We start from the raw sequence: 19,566 nt of genomic DNA on the forward strand, positions 1-19,566 counted from the left end.
AAGACCATCCGCAGGTTGCTGGCAGACCTTCCCACTTACGCCCGGAGAGGAAACTAAGATAATTAAAAATCACATCTATCTTAGATACAGCAACTACATGTACGTAATATGTTTAGTGCACTGCACTACATTTTAGACTTCAAAGTGGTGACCACCACATAAAATTTGCTGAAGGTTTATCAGTTGTCTTGAAAACTGCACATCTCAATACATATTGTTGACTGGTCAGATTTTTAAACGGGCGCTCTTAGTTTGAGATTGCCCAGATGTTCTATGTTTGGCAAAATTTTCCTGGGTCAGGTATGGTCCTAAATAGCCAGACATGTGTACAAGCTCTGTCATTTACAAACATCTTTGTCCCTCCGTGAGTTCCCTGTGCAAAATTAGGGTTTCCTTGTGCATTAAAGGCCAGGAAAGAGCAGACAGGGTGTGCCACATGACTCATTGCAGTGCAGGTCCATCAGACGGATAATATTTGTCTCAAAGGCTTTGACAAACTGCTAAGATAACTGGATCAGTCCAACATTTCACAAAGCAACCATAGTTGACTGTGTAGATCTACAATCACTACACCAGGGGTTCATAGACATTTACCTTAACCACTCTTAAATTGCAGTTAAAAAATTCAAAATACTGAATACAGAGTTTATCCTATAAGCTATAACAAACTGACTACATTTCAGTAAAACTCAACTCTAAAAAAGACACTTTTTATGAAATATGAGGAGTGCAGGACATCTTTATCATTTCTCTCCGAAACATTTGTTTTGACTAATTGTTTGCACCATGCTCTCTCTACATGACAATCATCCGAAAATAATCTCAGCTTCCAATTGTACATCAGCTACAGATTTCTTCTCACTTCTCTGTAATTTGGAGATGTCATCCTTTGGAAAGGAACCCCATACCCATCCATTAACTTCACCATCTGATTACAGAGATGTACACTACCGTGTGCTTTACTCTCTATTACATATATCCACCATCCTTGTGCAGATAGAGGGCTCTAACATTTTACAAGCTGTATGTTTTCTTCATTTTAAAAGTATCCGGTTTTATCCCATTTGAAGGAAAAATTCGTACACAGAATTTTTTTCAATACTACTGATTGATTTTAACTTGGAAACTGTTAATTAAAATATCAATCATTAAATTACCTTTGACATTCTTTGTTTATGTTCATGTATTATATCACTCCTATGAATGGTTGACTCCGTCGTATCAAGTGCAACACCTTCGCATTTCAACGACCGGCCTCAGCCCATATATGGACAGAGGATTTCACATATTTCGCTTTGCAGTTCAGTTCTATAACCGCTGCTATCAGTGCTCAGAATGATACACTTATCCTTCAATGGCAATGTGTATCAGGGTTTTTATGAACGACTTCTGCCTTTGTTAAGGTCACTTTTCAAACCATGTGTGTGCACAAACTCCTCAGAAGTGTGGACATGAGCCCATATTTGGGATTATGAAACAAGACATTTGGTTGGTCAGGTAAGTTTCACTGAGCCAACCAAAGGTCATATTAAACAGTAGACTATGCTCACCGATGCAAGCAGCCATTTTCATGTCAGTTACCGTTTGGTCAGTTAAAACTGGCACAAAGGTCGGAGGGTTGTTTTTGTAATTAAAATGAATATAGCTACCAATAGAAAGCACACTGTACTTGCCAGTATGTTAAATTATCATTCTCCTGGAGTTTGCATGGTGATGGAGAATTTATGTTTACATGGTTTAGGAGAGCGACATAGAACATAGAAATTAATATTACTTTGTCTTTTTAGTTCTTTTGGGTACATGCAGTAACTAGATATTTCAAAACTCAATATGGCTCTATTACAGTTAGATCTGAAAAAAATTCAATATTTCTGATAGGGTAGTTCACATTTTGATGTCTATAAACCCCTGTACACGAGTTAAATAGGCAATTACCTTAGCCCACGATCACTTCATGTAATGGCGACCGCGCAAAATTTTGCTAAATTTTTGACTAACATCAGAGTAATCTCGGACTAGCCATTTCCTAGATCATTTAATTTAAACACTGAGATCTATTTTCAAAGATTCCTTATATTTACCTGCCTCAACATTTAATTGTTGAATTCAGAAACATGGTAGGTCCATTCCACAAAGGCATTTTGAGGAAGAGAAAATTATGGTTTCAACCACTCATACACATTTTAATCCATTTTAGACTAGTAATGTGCAGAAAATCTGATGAAGTGTTGACTTTTCTCTCAAAATTGCCGTGTGCATGCGCGACGCATCGGGTGCATCCAAAACCTAGATTTTACCTGAAACCACGGGATGAAAACATGGATAATAATACTGATAGCCAAAAGCTTTGATTTGAACCTTTATAAATAATTTTTCTGCCTCGTCTGAATGGGCAAATTTTTTCTTTCTATTCTGCATCCAATGATGACTGACGAAATCATTGGTAAAGTTGAACAGACAGGTTTCTTATGGATAATACCTGTGTTAATTAGATGGTAACGTTTCTGTAAAGTTCTAATACCGTTCTCAAACCATATGAGGTAAAGTTGTCATTTAAGACTGGTTGTCCGGTGTTGTCTTGTTTGGTTGATTTCTGTATCTTTTGGCACGCAGTTAAGTACACCCGCGAGTGAAAAGTAAATATTTCTGTTCACTTCAACGTTACGACTCGGGAATGGATTTACACTTGCAGGAGTGATAATAAAGGTCCTATCCTCTTGACCACCAGAAATTAGCCTGTGCCGCCGTTTTGGAGAGGCTTGAAATCGTTGAAAACAGATCTCAACGTTCAACGTTTTATTTCCTTATATGTGTGAATATTTAAAATATTTTACAGATATTTTACACATAACGTTTATACAAGAAGTCTTACAGAACTGGCTTTTCCGCATGACTGACTCGATCTGTGTTGAATAGAATAGCTCTCATTCAAATTCAAACCTTCTCCGTACAAATAGATCTACGCTTACTCTCGTATCATGTTAACTGTCGTGGTAAATCATTTACCAAGTACAAAACTGGCACGATGCACAACCCCCCACCCAACCACATCCCACCCCACCCCTGCTCTTGCCAGAAAGGAGCAGGAGGCACTGTCTTTCAAAGCATGGCATGTTACATGTATATTTGCTTCTTGTATGTACAGTGCCATCGTTCTAGTGCATTTGCACTTCTCACACGTAGTCCAGCCAGCGCTTGCACATCGCGGATGAATTCTTTCCATTTTCTTCAGTACTGTAAATGGAAATTACGTGACGATGCATCAAGCGATCAGCATGGTCTGTCTTTGGTTACAGTTTACAAGGAAATACATCAAAGCTCAGAAACATCCTTACCTAGAGCAGAAATTTCCAAACAAACCGGTTGAAATTTTGTCACCCACGTTTCCCGGTTCGGCCATAAACGGAAATGCTGGCCTCATGAGGACAGCGAAACGTCGTGTTGAGGGTCTCTACGTGGGGTACGCACTTACGTTTCATTTTGCTTAATCCTCTTTCACAGAAGTTTTCTACATAACATATTCCTGGTAAAATACAAGATCCTATTTTAATGTTAAACAACAGCTATGAACATAAAGTGCTAAAAGCAAATATATTTTGTATAGTAACTACCAAAATTGAACACCCATATTCGTAACCTTCGCTGAGATGCATCTCTCCAATCTTGAACCTTGACTACACAAAATCGCGCGACTGGCCCCTAAATGTGTATTTTCAAGTAAGTGCACTTATACAATATAACAGAGTAACCAATGTACATGTTCTCTGTTCTCAAGCACTACTTGGTCACACCATAAACGAAACCATGTCTTAAACTTTAACTCAGTTCCACTGGTCAAAGAGAAGGATATGGAGATAAAATGTGCAAGGTGTATACATGTACCGATATGATAAAATATACTTTAGATGTAGTTAAAGTGTTTCCGACTGAAAGAATGAAGCAGGCTACGCAACAAAACCTTGTGCAATCTCCCATTACACTAATGTTTACATCCAGCTACATGTAGCAGATGAATAAATGTCCGCAGCGTACAGTCATAAATATCTGAAGATGTCATGTCTTGTGGTGTGATGTCTTGCTGTATCATGTCCAATACTGTCACGTCTGCATGGTGCTGTCACATCTGGTGGTGACGTCATGTCTGGTGGTGACGTTATGTCTGGTGGTGCCATGTCCAGGACTGTCATGTCATGGTGCTGGTGGTGCCACACATGGTGAGTTCAGGTCTGGTGGTGCCAAACAGGGTGAGGTCTGGTCTGGTCTGGTGGTGCCTCATGTGGTGAGGTAAGGTCTGTTGGTGCCCCATGCGGTGAGGTCAGGTCTGGTGGTGCCACACATCATGAGGTCAGTTCTAGTGGTACCACACGAGATCAGTTCTGGTGCTACCGTGCATGAGATCACCTCTGGTGGTGCCACACATGAGATCAGTTCTGGTGGTGCCACACATGGTGAGTTCAGGTCTGGTGGTGCCAAACAGGGTGAGGTCTGGTCTGGTGGTGCCTCATGCGGTGAGGTAAGGTCTGTTGGTGCCCCATGCGGTGAGGTCAGGTCTGGTGGTGCCACACATCATGAGGTCAGTTCTAGTGGTACCACACGAGATCAGTTCTGGTGCTACCGTGCATGAGATCACCTCTGGTGGTGCCACACATGAGATCAGTACTGGTGGTGCCACACATGGTGAGTTCAGGTCTGGTGGTGCCCCATGTAGTGAGGTCAGGTTTGGTGGTACCACACATGAGATCAGTTTTGGTGGTGCCACACATGAGATCAGTTTTGGTGGTGCCACACATGAGGTCAGTTCTGTTGGTGGCATACTTGAGGTCAGTTCTGGTGGTGCTACACATGAAGTCAGCTCTGGTGGTGTCACACATGTTGAGGTCAATCCTGGTGGTACCACACATGATGAAGTCAATCCTTGTGGTGTCACACATGGTGAGGTCAATCCTGGTGGTGCCGCACATGATGAAGCTATGTCTGAGGTGCCACATTTAGTGAGCTGAGGTCGTGCCACTCAAGATGAGTTCAGGTGTTGTGGTGTCATCCATGGTGAGTTCAGTTTTTGGGTCACACAGTGTGAGTTTAAATGAGGTGGTGCCACACATGGTGAGTTCAGGCCTGGTGGTGCCACACATGGTGAGCTCGGATCTGTTGGTGCCACATGTGGTGAGGTCAGATCTGATGGTGCCACATGTGATGAGGTCAGGTCTGGTGGTGCCACCCATGGTGAGTTCAGGTCTCGTGGTGCCACACATGCTGAGTTCCAGTCTGGTGGTGCCACACATGGTGACGTCAGGTCTGGTGGTGCCACACGTGGCGAGTTCAGGTCTGGTGGTATCAAAGACTTTAATAAAAATGCTTGCAGCTTCCTCCCTTGGCGCTCAGCACTGAGAGATGAGATCAAGGAAACTAGACTGGTTGGCCCGGTGTCATTATAATGTGACTGGGTAGGGTGTCAGGTCTGCTGTCTTCGGTGCGATACTTCAGCGGCGGCGGCACTTTGGTAGCATGGACTCGCCCTGCCACAAGAGGACACAGTGTATACGCACAGACCTAATGCCTCCTCATCGTCATATGACTGAAACATTGCTAAGCGCGACCTGAAACCACAAGCGTACATATATGTAGCTAAGGATCAGCAGTAAGAGAAGCACTCCCCGTCCTCCCCTGTCCTCACCAACAAATTTGTTCTAGCAAAACTTTCAGCATTGTTCTTGCTATCTGACAACTAAAGTGTGAAAAAGTTGCCATATCTACAATGCTGCCTCACTGAAATGTCATGCTGGTAATATCACCTGATGTGACGCCTCGACTCTAATCCAGTATATCGACATCAGGCTGACCAATATTTTGGGCAATCAAATCAAGTCAAAATTTAAACCTCGTCACAAAGGTGAAAGTGATACAGAATCGACACTGATTGGCTGACAATGGAGATAGGATTCCCTGGGTTAAACCTTGTACCCTTGATCCTGCTTGAATAAATCTACCAATCCAATCAGAATCGATTCTGTATCCCTTTAATTTTTCTGTATATAACATTTGTGAGGAGGCCAAAATATTAATTTTAAGGCACTCCATATACTTGTGTTTTGTATTTTGAAATGACTTCATGGAACCTCAGGCCCTAGGTTTCTTCCCATCGACTGAGTGTCAAAGTATACGGATTGAAACCAGCCAATGAAAAAACAAGAGTTCAGGTAAACGCAACATGCGCCCCAACAAATACATTTATTTGAAATATATAAAAGAATACCAGCAGTATTGTGGTGAGTATAACCCCTGAGGGGAATCCTCATGGGTATTGATACCATGACAACCGCGGAAATAGACAAATGTGGATCGTGACACGTCGTCATCTGCGAATTTATGTATCTACCAACAATTAAAACTGTACATAAAAAACATAATGTTATAGACCGGAGACGAAATAATATCTATTCATTTAGTATATGTAGGGAAATTGGCTCCCTGGTAACCATGACAACCGTGAAAATAGACACATGTGAGTCGCGACACATCATCATCTGTTTATGTATGTATCCACTCTCTACACGGAAAACAGTTGGAGTTACAGGCCGGACATAAAATCGCATCTATTTATTATCAAACATATAAAGAAATACCTATGTGGTTACCATGACAACCGCAAAAATGTGAGTCGTGACACATCGTCATCTGTGTATCTATGTTTATGTAAAAATTAAAACTCTATGGGGAAAATTGTTGGGAATTATATCCCGGACACGAGATCATATCAATTTACATAGTATGTATAGAAAAATGGCAATCAGGTTAACCATGACAACCACGGAAATGGACAAATGTGAGATGTGACACATCGTCATCTATGTATGTATGTATCCACCAAAAATTTAAACTCTACGCAGAAAACAGTCGGAGCTAAAGCCCAGACTCGAATATGGACGGACAGACGGACAAAATCGTTATAACATAATACGCTCCGTCTAATGACGGGCGTATAAAAAGCACTCAAAGAAGTAACTCAAAACAAGTTGTTTATATTGCACTCAAACTTAAGTTATATTTACCAACAAATTTAAGGTGAAATAAGATATTGCAGAAAAAAAATTGTAAAAGAGATGCATGTATTTAAGTAAATATAAATTTGGTAATTTGTAAAAATATACATTACTTAGTATTTGTTGTCTTAACAAAACATACAGTGATACATGAAAATTAACACACTAAATTATTTTTGTTTCTGCTTTTTTATACAGGAAACATACAGTTCCCAAGAAATCATATTATACTTAACTTACACCTTATATATTTTAAGGTACATCCAAAATCAAAAATCAGTTCTATTCAAAATAGAGATCAGTTCTTAATTTGCAAGAACCATTGCAGGTGTTGGTTGGCTCAGAAGTGGTGGTGATATGGCCAGTTTATTGACAGAGGCTAGACGGGCTCGATGAGTAAAAAGTATACGAATGGATCTATGCTGTGGAGAAAAAGGGCTGAGAGCAATGAGGTAGCTCAAACCCACCAATCTCACCTTTGTACGACTACTGTGCGTTTTATCTAACATATTTAATATATGGCGTGGTACATATAGCATTCTATTGAATCAGTTATATGCATAATATGTTGGGTGTGCGGACACTCACTACTAATTCTCGTGAAGACTGTATTGGAGGCTACAAAATAGAAAGTTAGCGAGACCCAAAAAGAAGAAGAATCCAATCACTCCAGCGCTGTTAGACACACGAGAAGGGAGTGGCAGTCTAATTGATTAGAGAATTATAACCATATTTCAACTGACGCATGCTGGGTTCTTCAGATCCGCAGAGTTGCTAGCGATAAAGCTCTGTTACCTTGTGTTTGCTGTATAAAACGTATTTTGCTGAAAAACCTACAACAGATGTGTATAGAGCTGGGGCGTGGGTTTTGATAGGTAGGACGGGCAATGTTACATGTCCAGTGAAGAACCTTCAGTTATTTCTATGGTAAATATCCAGGAGACCTCCAGTGAATATGTATTCAGATGTGTTGTTAAATGCTATGAGAGTTACAAGCTGAGAAAACCGGATGTACCGTATGGCGATTTAGGGAGATTTTCATTGAAACATTGTTACCAATTGTCTTGAATGTAAAAATCGTATGCCTTCACAGCTTATGAGCAGGTGGTGCGTCATGGCACTCCAGATATAAAGTTCAAGCGCTACGGTCGTTGGCAAAATGAGAATCTGAAAATGGTTACATGAAAATTGTGCAGAAAGTGGGCTGAGAGTTTCTTTGTCACTTTGTCTCTAAGCCCTTATATCTCGTGACACACATCGCAAAGCAAGAAATGTATTGTCTTAGTTGACGAACGGCGTGCGCATGTGAATGATGGAGAAATGAAGCGGAGCGAAAATAAAAGGCAATTTGATTTCTCCATGGCACGGATTAATCAAGTAAGGGGGAAGTTGTGTGTGACCTCATGGAGTGGGGAGGGCTTGGGGTGAAATTGTGGCATGGGATTTTTGTGCTAGAAACCTGTATAAATACAATGGAACGGAAAGAACATTCAATCTCATCCGTGTTCCGAGCAGTTGGAAACGCTTTTCTTCGCTGATTACCGATTGTTATTTACGTAATTTTGTGGAACAGTTTTGATAAGTCGATATATATATATATATATATATATATATATATATATATATATATATATATATATATATATATATATATAGCGAATAATACATCTTAATGTTATGTGCTAAGATAGAAATGCGCAGTAGGTAATATCAGTATTCATGAAAACGCTTTGCCCGCAGTTACAGGCGACTGGAGAGCATGATAATAGACATGAAGCTGAATAAATTGTCTGGAGGCTGACACAATTGGTCGATGAGCCATACAGGCTGGGCAGATGAGGAGCCGATATAAAACATCGATGAACCATACTAAGGCTGCGCGGCTGAAGAGCCGATATAATACGTCGATGAGCCATGTGGAGGCTGGGCGGCTGAAGAGCCCATATAATACGTTGACGAGTCATGATTAAAGGCTGGGCGGCTGAAGAGCCCATATAATACGTTGAAGGCCATGATTAAAGGCTGGGCAACTGACGAGTCGATATAATATGTAGATGAGATATGTGAAGGCTGGGTGGCTAACGAGCTGACATAATACGTCAATGAACCACACTAAATCTGGGCGACAATATGATTCGTCGATGAACCATACTAAGACTAGGCAGCTGAACAGCCGATATAATACGTCGATGAGCCATACAAAGGCTGGGCAGCCGGTGAGCCGATATGTGCGTCGATACGCCATGATAGGACACAGACCCCCATTACAACTTCCGGCGAATGTAATTCTGTGTATTTTTTTTTTTGCTGCCAGCCTGCCGTTTTTGGTGTACGGGTGCATGCTTGGTATCAAAATGATGGAAATTATCTAAGCTTTGGACAGGTATGAGTTTTAATGATGAGAGTTTGATATTCTGGGCGAGAGGACACAAGGAGACAGGTGGTGATGAAACTGAGAAAGACGTCCGATTGGCGTTGCTATGCAACCCTCCCAGCTGCCGGCATAGAAAGGTCCAGATTTTGACAGTCAACCTATGTCAAAATGTTTATGGCTTCTTTCTCACACGCTGGGCCAGGTATGCACCAAAGCTTATTGGCCACGGAATGTTGGGTACTGAGCTACAGCACTAAACGTTAACATTGTCGCTTATGGAAAACTAATGGGGGTTTGTGGCCTACCAAGGCTGAGCGGCTGACGAGACCATATTATACGTCAATGAGCCATGTGAAGGCTGGGTGCCTGAAGAGCCAATGTGTTACGTCGATGACCCATACTATGGCTGGGTGCCTGAAGAGCCGATGTAATAGGTTAATGATTATTGTGAGCGAGCTGCCAGCACATACAGCTTGCGGAATGAATTCGTGCTGGTCAATGGGTCTTCAGAAGGCATGGAATACGTGCTATAGAGCATACTGTCATGTGACTATAGAACAATTACAATACTGATCATGTATTGAGGCAATGTATAATTGTAAAATAAGTCTGTATTGGTTGCCAGAACTGCGTACACATGATGCGTAAACATCATGTAATAAAACCCGCCTAGTGACACACGGCTCCTGACACACGACGCAAAGCAAGTAATGTGTTGTCTTAGTTGATGTGCGGTGTGCGCACGTGAATGCTGGAGAACGACAATATATATGTACTAGTATATTGTCATTTGGAGTGACCTCCCTTGAGTCTATCCATGGTGGATATGGACACAGACCCCCATTTCAACTTCTGTTTTTCGGATGTAATTCTGTGTATTTTAGGGTGTAAAGTCTTTTTTTGCTGCTGTTGCCCTTCCTATGGTCTGGCGCAATGTAGGGCTGTAACACAGACGAGACGAGACAAATTATTTAGATGGCATAGAACTTTTAATGGAAGATGGCGGACAACCAGTCGCAATACAACGTATACAATGATATCACATTACAATTCTGGACAGAGTATTTTCCCCTGAATTAGAATGTCATTGAGAGATCGCTACAATCAGTAGCCGGTTTGTGTACACCCGTTCGAACACTGATTGAATAAAGTTACTATACTGAGCTCTTAGGGTTGTATCATGGATACAAATGCACCAAAAACTATGAAATCTGCCATACTAGTGTACCATTATATCTCAGACTAATTACAGCAAGGATTTAACGCGCTTGGGCTAGTAACAACATCAACAGCTTGCTAAACAGTAAGCGAACATGCACTTTTAAACTTATGAACTATTCTTACAAAAACATCTTCAAAGTTAACCGCATTATATCAGTTTTTATAGATCAGCTAGGAACTACAACACAAGAACTAAATGGCGTTTTACCGAGGAGTAGATGGCCTCTGAATCTTACCTGTAACACAGACAAGACGAGACAAATTATTTAGATGGCATAGAACTTTTAATGGAAGATGGCGGACAACCAGTCTCACCCTCCCGATCAATCAATCAGAACGATCGTTTTCACGTTGGGGATTCCCCTCCTGTGTAACGCCTAAGAGTTATGTCCCTTAGAACAACATTGCTAATTACCTACGATCGCTACACTGCCAGCCTGCCGTTTTTGGTGTACAGGTGCATGCTTGGTATCAAAATGATGGAAATTGTCTAAGCTTTGGGCATGTATGAGTTTTAATGATGAGAGTTTGATATTCTGGGCGAGAGGACACAAGGAGACAGGTGGTGATTAGGCTGTGAGTGACGTCCCCTTGGCGTTGCTAGGCACCCCTCCCAGCTGCCGGTATAGAAAGGTCAAGATTTTGACGGTCAACCTATGTCAAAATTTTTATGGCTTCTTTCTCATAGGCTGGGCCAGGTATGCACCAAAGTTTATTGGCCACTGAATGTTTGGTACTGAGCTACAGCGATAAACGTTAACATTGTCGCTTATGGAAGACTAATTGGGGTATGTGGCCATATAGATGTACAAGCATTCGAGACCACATACCGAGACAAGGCTCGTGTATAGATGGGCGTCATCTGCGCAGTGATTTCTCCCATAATTTGAGGATATTTGTTGATAGAGGAGTATCAGATATTTAATAAGTATTTTCAGATTCGTTGAGTCTAAATCTGTATCAATGGTATAAAATCAAGCAACTACCTGCATCTGAATGAATCAAAACCATCGAAAATAAAAATGAACTATTTATTCATGTATTAGCTAATAAACATAAACTTATTCAACATGGCGGCGCCCACGAAAGACGGCATGAAACTAGAGTTCGAAGAAGTAATCGCGTATGCCAAGGCCATCGGTGGCGTTTCTGTAGAGTTAAAGGCAAAGCAGGTCACCGCTTTTCGTGCGGCATGTGAGCAAAGAGATGTCATTGCAGTCTAATCGACTGGGTATGGTAAAAGTCGTGTATGTCAGCTTTTGCCTTGGACCATCTAGCGCCGAGAACGCAGTGAAGAACTCACGATAAGTATTGTTGTATGCCCTGTGAATTCTGCTATGCAAAATAAAGTGGAAAGTGTGTAAATGTACTTAAATTGCCATGGTTCAGCTTGAGCATGGACCCACGAAAGCCTCTAATTGGCACACTGCTCAACTGTTCGGTATGTTCGCCATCACGAGCAGTTGTTTACGTAAGGTGAAAGTAGTCATCTCAGATCATCAAGTGACGTAATGCATGCATATCGCTTTCGACGGCGCTATTGTAAAAATATTTTTAATCTACAGCACAAACGTTTGGTTGATGGCAAAACAAGCCAGCTGAAATGTCTATTATGGTTTATTTGATATCGTGTCACATCCGACACATCAGTGGAGTTGCTGTATTTGACTACTAATTAGTGGTTGACTAACATACAACAATATACTGGGAAAAAAGTTTCTGAAAAATGGAGGTCTTTAAAAAAAAACTTAACTTCTCAGTAAAAATTAATAAAAAACTAAAGTTTTCATAAATTTTAGGTTACATACAGTATACAATGCTACAGTCCTGTACTACAAGACCAGAGCAATACAGTATACAATGCTACAGTCCTGTACTACACAACCAGAGCAATACATTATATAATGCCACAGCCCTGTACTACAAAACCAGAGCAATACAGTATACAATGCTACAGTCCTGTACTACACAACCAGAGCGATACAGTATACAATGCTACAGTCCTGTACTACACAACCAGAGCAATACAGTATACAATGCTACAGTCCTGTACTACACAACCAGAGCAATACATTATATAATGCTACAGTCCTGTACTACAAGACCAGAGCAATACAGTATACAATGCTACAGTCCTGTACTACACAACCAGAGCGATACAGTATACAATGCTACAGTCCTGTACTACACAACCAGAGCAATACATTATATAATGCCACAGCCCTGTACTACAAAACCAGAGCAATACAGTATACAATGCTACAGTCCTGTACTACACAACCAGAGCGATACAGTATACAATGCTACAGCCCTGTACTACACAACCAGAGCGATACAGTATACAATGCTACAGCCCTGTACTACACAACCAGAGCAATACATTATATAATGCTACAGCCCTGTACTACAAAACCAGAGCAATACAGTATACAATGCTACAGTCCTGTACTACATAACCAGAGCAATACAGTATACAATGCTACAGTCCTGTACTACACAACCAGAGCAATACATTATATAATGCTACAGTCCTGTACTACATAACCAGAGCAATACAGTATACAATGCTACAGTCCTGTACTACACAACCAGAGCGATACAGTATACAACGCTACAGTCCTGTACTACACAACCAGAGCGATACATTATACAATGCTACAGCCCTGTACTACACAACCAGAGCAATACATTATATAATGCTACAGCCCTGTACTACAAAACCAGAGCAATACAGTATACAATGCTACAGTCCTGTACTACATAACCAGAGCAATACAGTATACAATGCTACAGTCCTGTACTACACAACCAGAGCGATACAGTATACAATGCTACAGCCCTGTACTACACAACCAGAGCGATACAGTATACAATGCTACAGCCCTGTACTACACAACCAGAGCAATACATTATATAATGCTACAGCCCTGTACTACAAAACCAGAGCAATACAGTATACAATGCTACAGTCCTGTACTACATAACCAGAGCAATACAGTATACAATGCTACAGTCCTGTACTACATAACCAGAACAATACATTATATAATGCTACAGTCCTGTACTACACAACCAGAGCAATATAGTATACAATGCTACAGTCCTGTACTACACAACCAGAGCGATACATTATATAATGCTACAGTCTTGCACTACAAAACCAGGGCAATAGAGTACACAATGCTACAGTCCTGCGCTACACAACCAGAGCGATACATTAGATAATGCTAGTCCTGCACTACAAAACCAGAGCAATACAGTATACAATGCTACAGTCCTGTACTACAAAACCAGAGCAATGCAGTATACAATGCTACAGTCCTGCACTACACAACCAGAGCGATACATTAGATAATGCTAGTCCTGCACTACAAAACCAGAGCAATACAGTATACAATGCTACAGTCCTGTACTTCACAACCAGAGCAATACATTATATAATGCTACAGTCCTGTACTACACAACCAGAGCAATACAGTATACAATGCTACAGTCCTGTAATACACAACCAGAGCGATACATTATATAATGCTACAGTCTTGCACTACAAAACCAGGGCAATAGAGTACACAATGCTACAGTCCTGCACTACACAACCAGAGCGATACATTAGATAATGCAAGTCCTGCACTACAAAACCAGAGCAATAAATTATATAATGCTACAGTCCTGCACTACAAAACCTGAGCAATGCGTAAAGAGAGTGCATTGAGAACTTAACGAACAGAAATTCAACAAAGAAGTTAGATCCCACCCATTTTTGTGCAGGCACAGCCATGCTTGTGATTGGTGAAACACAGACAAACTCTTCATAAACGCTTCGCTTTACAACATAGTAGGATCATTCTGACAATTGATTACGTGGTATATAGAACATAAAATACAACCCGTAATGAAACAGAATCAGCTTAGTCTTATGAATTATGTTCTTGGATGGATCCATGTTAGTGCAAAAATAATGATATTCAGGCGATTGATTCATTCAAACTTGAACACTACCATGCCATAAAGCCACCAAGTCACTGAACTTCAAGATGTCACTCACAGTGACGTCACTCACAATGCCGTAAATTGAAAACTCTGCACTGAGCTCATTAATATCGCACTTTTTTCTTCACTTCATTCATTACAAACATATAAACATCTTAAGACATCTTGAGGCAGTTTGAAAATCTGGCAAAGCCTTAGTAAAATCCAGAAAATATCGAATCATATTCCAAAGATTTGTTAAAGGACACTTCACATCTCCCTTCCCCGTAATAATACAAAACCGCGTTGTCCAATCTTTTCATGAAAGCAGGTCCTTTTCTTGTTGCTATGGAAATGATTTCAAGAATGTCTATCCCTGACTGTTGCGCTCTAATACCATTCGCAAAACCAAGTGTAACATGTGCGCTGACGGCTTGAGCTACATTTGGTGGAGGGTTGCTCCCCTTTGATACAGACTCGTTCGTAGATGGCACTACAGGGCTACTTTCAACTGGGTCAACAGCATCACTTTGTTCTAAAACGCTAAAAGGGTTTTCCGTGAGCAACGCATCTCCCGGAGCATTTTTGTTAGCTGACCGAGATGTCCTCTTGGAATTTCTAAGAACTACAGAAACATGACCATCTATTACCTGCACATCTGTATGATTTGTTGAAACTGATAAAGATTTACACATTGCAGAGTCACACTTATTCTGTTTTAAGGATGCTGCAGACTGATTTAGTTCGCCAATTCTTGTGCTTATCTCATTTCTTCTAAAGTGATTTTTGAAGTCTTTCTCACGAGCATCATTTCCCCATAACTTCAGCTGCCGCTGATTGAGTTTTACCCGAGCGGCAATAGTCCTGGGCGTGATTGTCACCCCTGTAACCACCAACTTGAACACTTTGCCACATGAACTTTGAACAATTTTTTTATCATGGTACTGCTTTGCTCCGTCTTCTTTCCCCCAGCGGCAGAACCTAGAAGTACAGTGCAGAATACCAGCAGATCCAGAACGGGTGAAGTGGTCACGCAATGTTGAATTCATGTCTTCCTCTTCACCTGGCAAAATGAAAGGTTTAATCGACTTATTTATTGATCAGTTTATACAGAATTCAATAAATGTTATTGAAAATAGGGCAAATAGCAACATGAGCAGCATCAGCCATTCACTGTGCCAAGTCCCCACAACTAGTGAGAGATGAGGAATCCATGAATTCGTTGTCTAAGGCACGGTGTGGAATAGCGGCTGAAAACACTAATTAACTGAATGAAATAAAATTTTAATATAATGTACAATGATTACGGTCAAATTAAATACACTTTCAAATTTCAATATTATAGAGTACACAATAAACCATCAGACTTTTAGAGGAGCGGGAGCTGGATTTGAGCCCACAACTGTACATTCTCAGGTATGCATTCTATGTTAAGGCTGATAACTTGGTGACACTTGATTACAGACTGTATTAATGCAAAGTGTGCAATAATCAGCTAAGCTTAGCCATGGGTACATCCAAATCAGCTGTCATTCTGCTTTATCCCAGGAAGATGTGCGTTGCTTATCAACCTTTGCATTCTTAAAACAGAAAAAATAAGGGGAACAAACTCCCTTGTGCAAGCAGTCTTAACAGTTATCCCCTTAGGCCTACCACTCCTTGAATGAAGTTCCAAATGACACAACAATATGACTGGTTACAAATGATGCTTTGCAGAACACAGCCAATCTTTCTTCATCAGCAAAAAGGGCGGAGCAATTCATGTCGGCCAGTGACCTGCGCATGATCGTGGGTTTCCTCCCACCATAATGCTGATCATTGTAGTATAAATAAATATTCTTGAGTATTGCATGAAGCATCAATCAAATAAATAAAGAAATCATATCACTTTGTGAATCACCTCATCACATAGCCTTAACCTAGACATTATTTCTGTGAAAAGTCTTCAGAAATGGAAGTAAAAAAATCTATAAAAGTGGCTGTGGACTGCATGTGAATGTTACTGTTTGAAGAATTCGGTGAGGGGTGGGGGGGGGGGGGGGGGGGGGCGAGGTATCTTTATTGAATAGGATTTGGCTGAAAAGTAATATTTTCAAAATTTACACCCAAACAGGTTCAACCATCAAGTTTAGCAAACACTTGTTTCTGCCAGAATTTTTAAAAAGCAGCTTTACAACATATAAGTTTTACTTATCTCATGTACCTTCAAATTGTAGATGACAACAACGTCAGAAATGCAATGTTTTTTCTGGATACTAATGATGACTGAACTACATGCACCAAACTTTTCAGACGCTATTACCTTCTGTCAATCCAGTATGACGACACAAAACTTCACGAAAGGCAGGACACTGCTGCAAGCAAATTTGATAAATCCAATTTCTCATTTCCAGTAGTCTTTCTGAATCGCCTTCATTCAAAAACCAACCATAGTACAGTGGAATGGTGTCCTGAAACATTGTAACCTTTTTCTGCAAAATCTCAACCGTTACTCCGTGTTTGTTTCTCCGTGCTAGCTCCTCCGGATTCCAACGCCATGAAGTCTTGGGTGTCACCATGATAACCACATAATTATGCTTCACTGCTAACTCCAAATATGCCTTCATTTCCCATCTCATTACATTTGTATTGTCAATGACAACGACAGGCTTCTTATTTTCGCACGCCACTCTGGCTAAACTGTGGCAATTTAAATGTGCTTCTCCCAGTAAATTTTTATCAAATTCATAACTTCCATTTCTTGAGAAAAAATTGTCAGCAGAACAAACTTCACTGTTTTTGTACTTTTTCTGCAAAATTTCAACTATGGTGGACTTTCCTGCCCCCGCCAAGCCGCGCATAATAAACATGACCTTTGACCTTTGGATATAGCGCACAACTTTGTCATTTTGAATAAATGGAAAGTCCGTAGCTTTCTGAAGCAATTCTTTCTGTTTCAATCGCTGCTGTTGTTTTCGTTTTTTCTTCTCCTTGCGTGTCTGCTTATTCACCATTGCAGTCTTTCTGAAATCAATGAAGTCAGTGGAATGACAGTGAGAATATTTAATAACCGGTAATTTAATTACTGTAATTCACCCAAAGTTTAGCGTATGTCAAACGACACATTCTGCTTGATTCTGATTGGTTCAAAGCAGAAAGAGTCCAAGAGAAACTAAACTGACGTTCAAACCTATGTGACAGACACATGGAATATAGTGAAAAAAAAACATGGATTTAATCATGCATGTTTAATCAATAAACAACACTATTTAAATGGAAATGCACTCCCAAATTTCCATAAAATATGTCCGCTGTGATGTAAAACAACTCCCTTTATGGTACTGAACCAGGAAAGATTTGAAAAACATTTGAAATTTCCAACATCATTGTGACTATATGAACATATAAGCAAAAGGTGTTGTCTATGTATGTTTCCAGCAAACCTACAATGTCCTGCAAACATGCAAACGATGGAAATATTTTTTTTCTCAGAACTACTGAAAGAAATAACACTTGACAAAGTCTTCTTCATAACCTTGAAGACTGAGTTCTTCTATTGGCTGTTCTGATGTCAGCATCCTGAAAAAAAGTAAACTGCAGTTTTATACAGTAAATAATTAAATGCTGAATTGCATTTAAGAATTTCTGATGTATTGTGCTTTTTTTCCCCTATCTCACAGGAATGGCTTAAAGGACAAAACAGCACCTGGCTAAAACATATTTCAATCAAAAGCAGGATTCTCAAGCTTCCTAAGAAGTATCATACTTTATTATTTTAATGAGATTTCACCAAATAACATTTTTATTTATTTATTTGACTGCTGTTTTACGCCGTACTCAAGAATATTTCACTTATACGACGGCGACCAGCATTACTGTGGGAGGAAAGCAGGCAGAGCCCGGGAAACCCATCCTCTTCCGCAGGTTGCTGGGAGATCTTCCTATGTATGACCGGAGAGGAAGCCTGCATGAGCTGGAGTTGAACTCACATTGACTGCCTTGGTGAGAGGCTCCTGGGTCATTACGCTACGCTAGTGCACTGACCAACTCAGCCATGGAGGCCCCGCACCCAATAACATGTAGAACAACATGACAGTACAGCACAGATGGCTGATGTGAGGCGAGGCAGCCATCTTGAGAATCTTTTATCCAATCAAACACGTTGCTATCAGTTTGCGCGACCTAAGCTGTGACATAGCCTTTACCCATTCACTCTATGAAGTGACACTGATAACACAGAACTACCTCATAAGACATCGTTTTGAGATCGTTCACAGCGATTTGGTTACGGTTAGCCGAAGGGCCATTTCACAAAGCGTTGTGAGACAGGTTTCAATCATTTACGGACTACCACAGACGTAAAATCAGTTGATTTACAAGGCATGTAATATTCAATGACCATTACAAATTACGTCAGACAGTAGCATAAGGCCTCTACCCTAATCACATTTGTTGTCATTCATTTTAGAGTTTAGTCAGCAGTTTCTAAATAATAAATTTATTTCAGTCAGCGCAAAATTCATTAAGGATGCCAAAGGTTTATGGGAAAGAGAAGACAGTATCTCTCTGGACAATTCTTAAAATAAATTAAATCTTATAATTTTTTTCTCTGAATTTATTACAACTGAAGAATTTAAATGTTGCTCCTTCTTCTTTCTGGCATACAAGAGATGTTTTTTCTATTTTTTTTTTCTATTTTTTTTGGGGGGGGGGGGGATTTTTTACACAGTACAGTAAAATTATTGAAACGCAATGTTAAGTCGATTGAGTTCATTGTAAATGATATAGTAAGCGTACTGTATCCACAGTTCAAGCAGTGAAAGAAATACTCTTCCAGTATGTCCATTTTTCCGAGAAAAATATTTATCACTAGGGTCATCATCGTCCAAGTCCACGACTTTTATCTGCCAAAGGCTACTGTTTAGACTATTTTACGGAAAATACCTTCGACGTCAGAGAGCAAGAGTAGATGGGGGCGTCACA

The 19,566-nt window shown here is 40.4% G+C and overlaps 1 protein-coding gene across 1 annotated transcript; it reads right to left on the bottom strand.

Moving 5' to 3' along the window:
- Positions 1 to 14,562: 14,562 nt before the first annotated feature.
- On the bottom strand, positions 14,563 to 18,608 carry LOC135464545 (2',3'-cyclic-nucleotide 3'-phosphodiesterase-like). Its single transcript, XM_064741970.1, has 2 exons — positions 16,907 to 18,608; positions 14,563 to 15,667 (listed from the first exon to the last, which is right to left on the bottom strand). The coding sequence occupies exons 1-2, from the start codon at positions 17,595 to 17,597 to the stop codon at positions 14,820 to 14,822; spliced, it is 1,539 nt and encodes a 512-aa protein (XP_064598040.1). The 5' UTR covers positions 17,598 to 18,608; the 3' UTR covers positions 14,563 to 14,819.
- Between the last annotated feature and the right edge of the window lie 958 nt (positions 18,609 to 19,566).

Source organism: Liolophura sinensis, chromosome 4 (genome assembly GCF_032854445.1).
Source record: "Liolophura sinensis isolate JHLJ2023 chromosome 4, CUHK_Ljap_v2, whole genome shotgun sequence".
In the NCBI taxonomy this organism is placed as follows: Eukaryota; Metazoa; Mollusca; class Polyplacophora; order Chitonida; family Chitonidae; genus Liolophura; species Liolophura sinensis.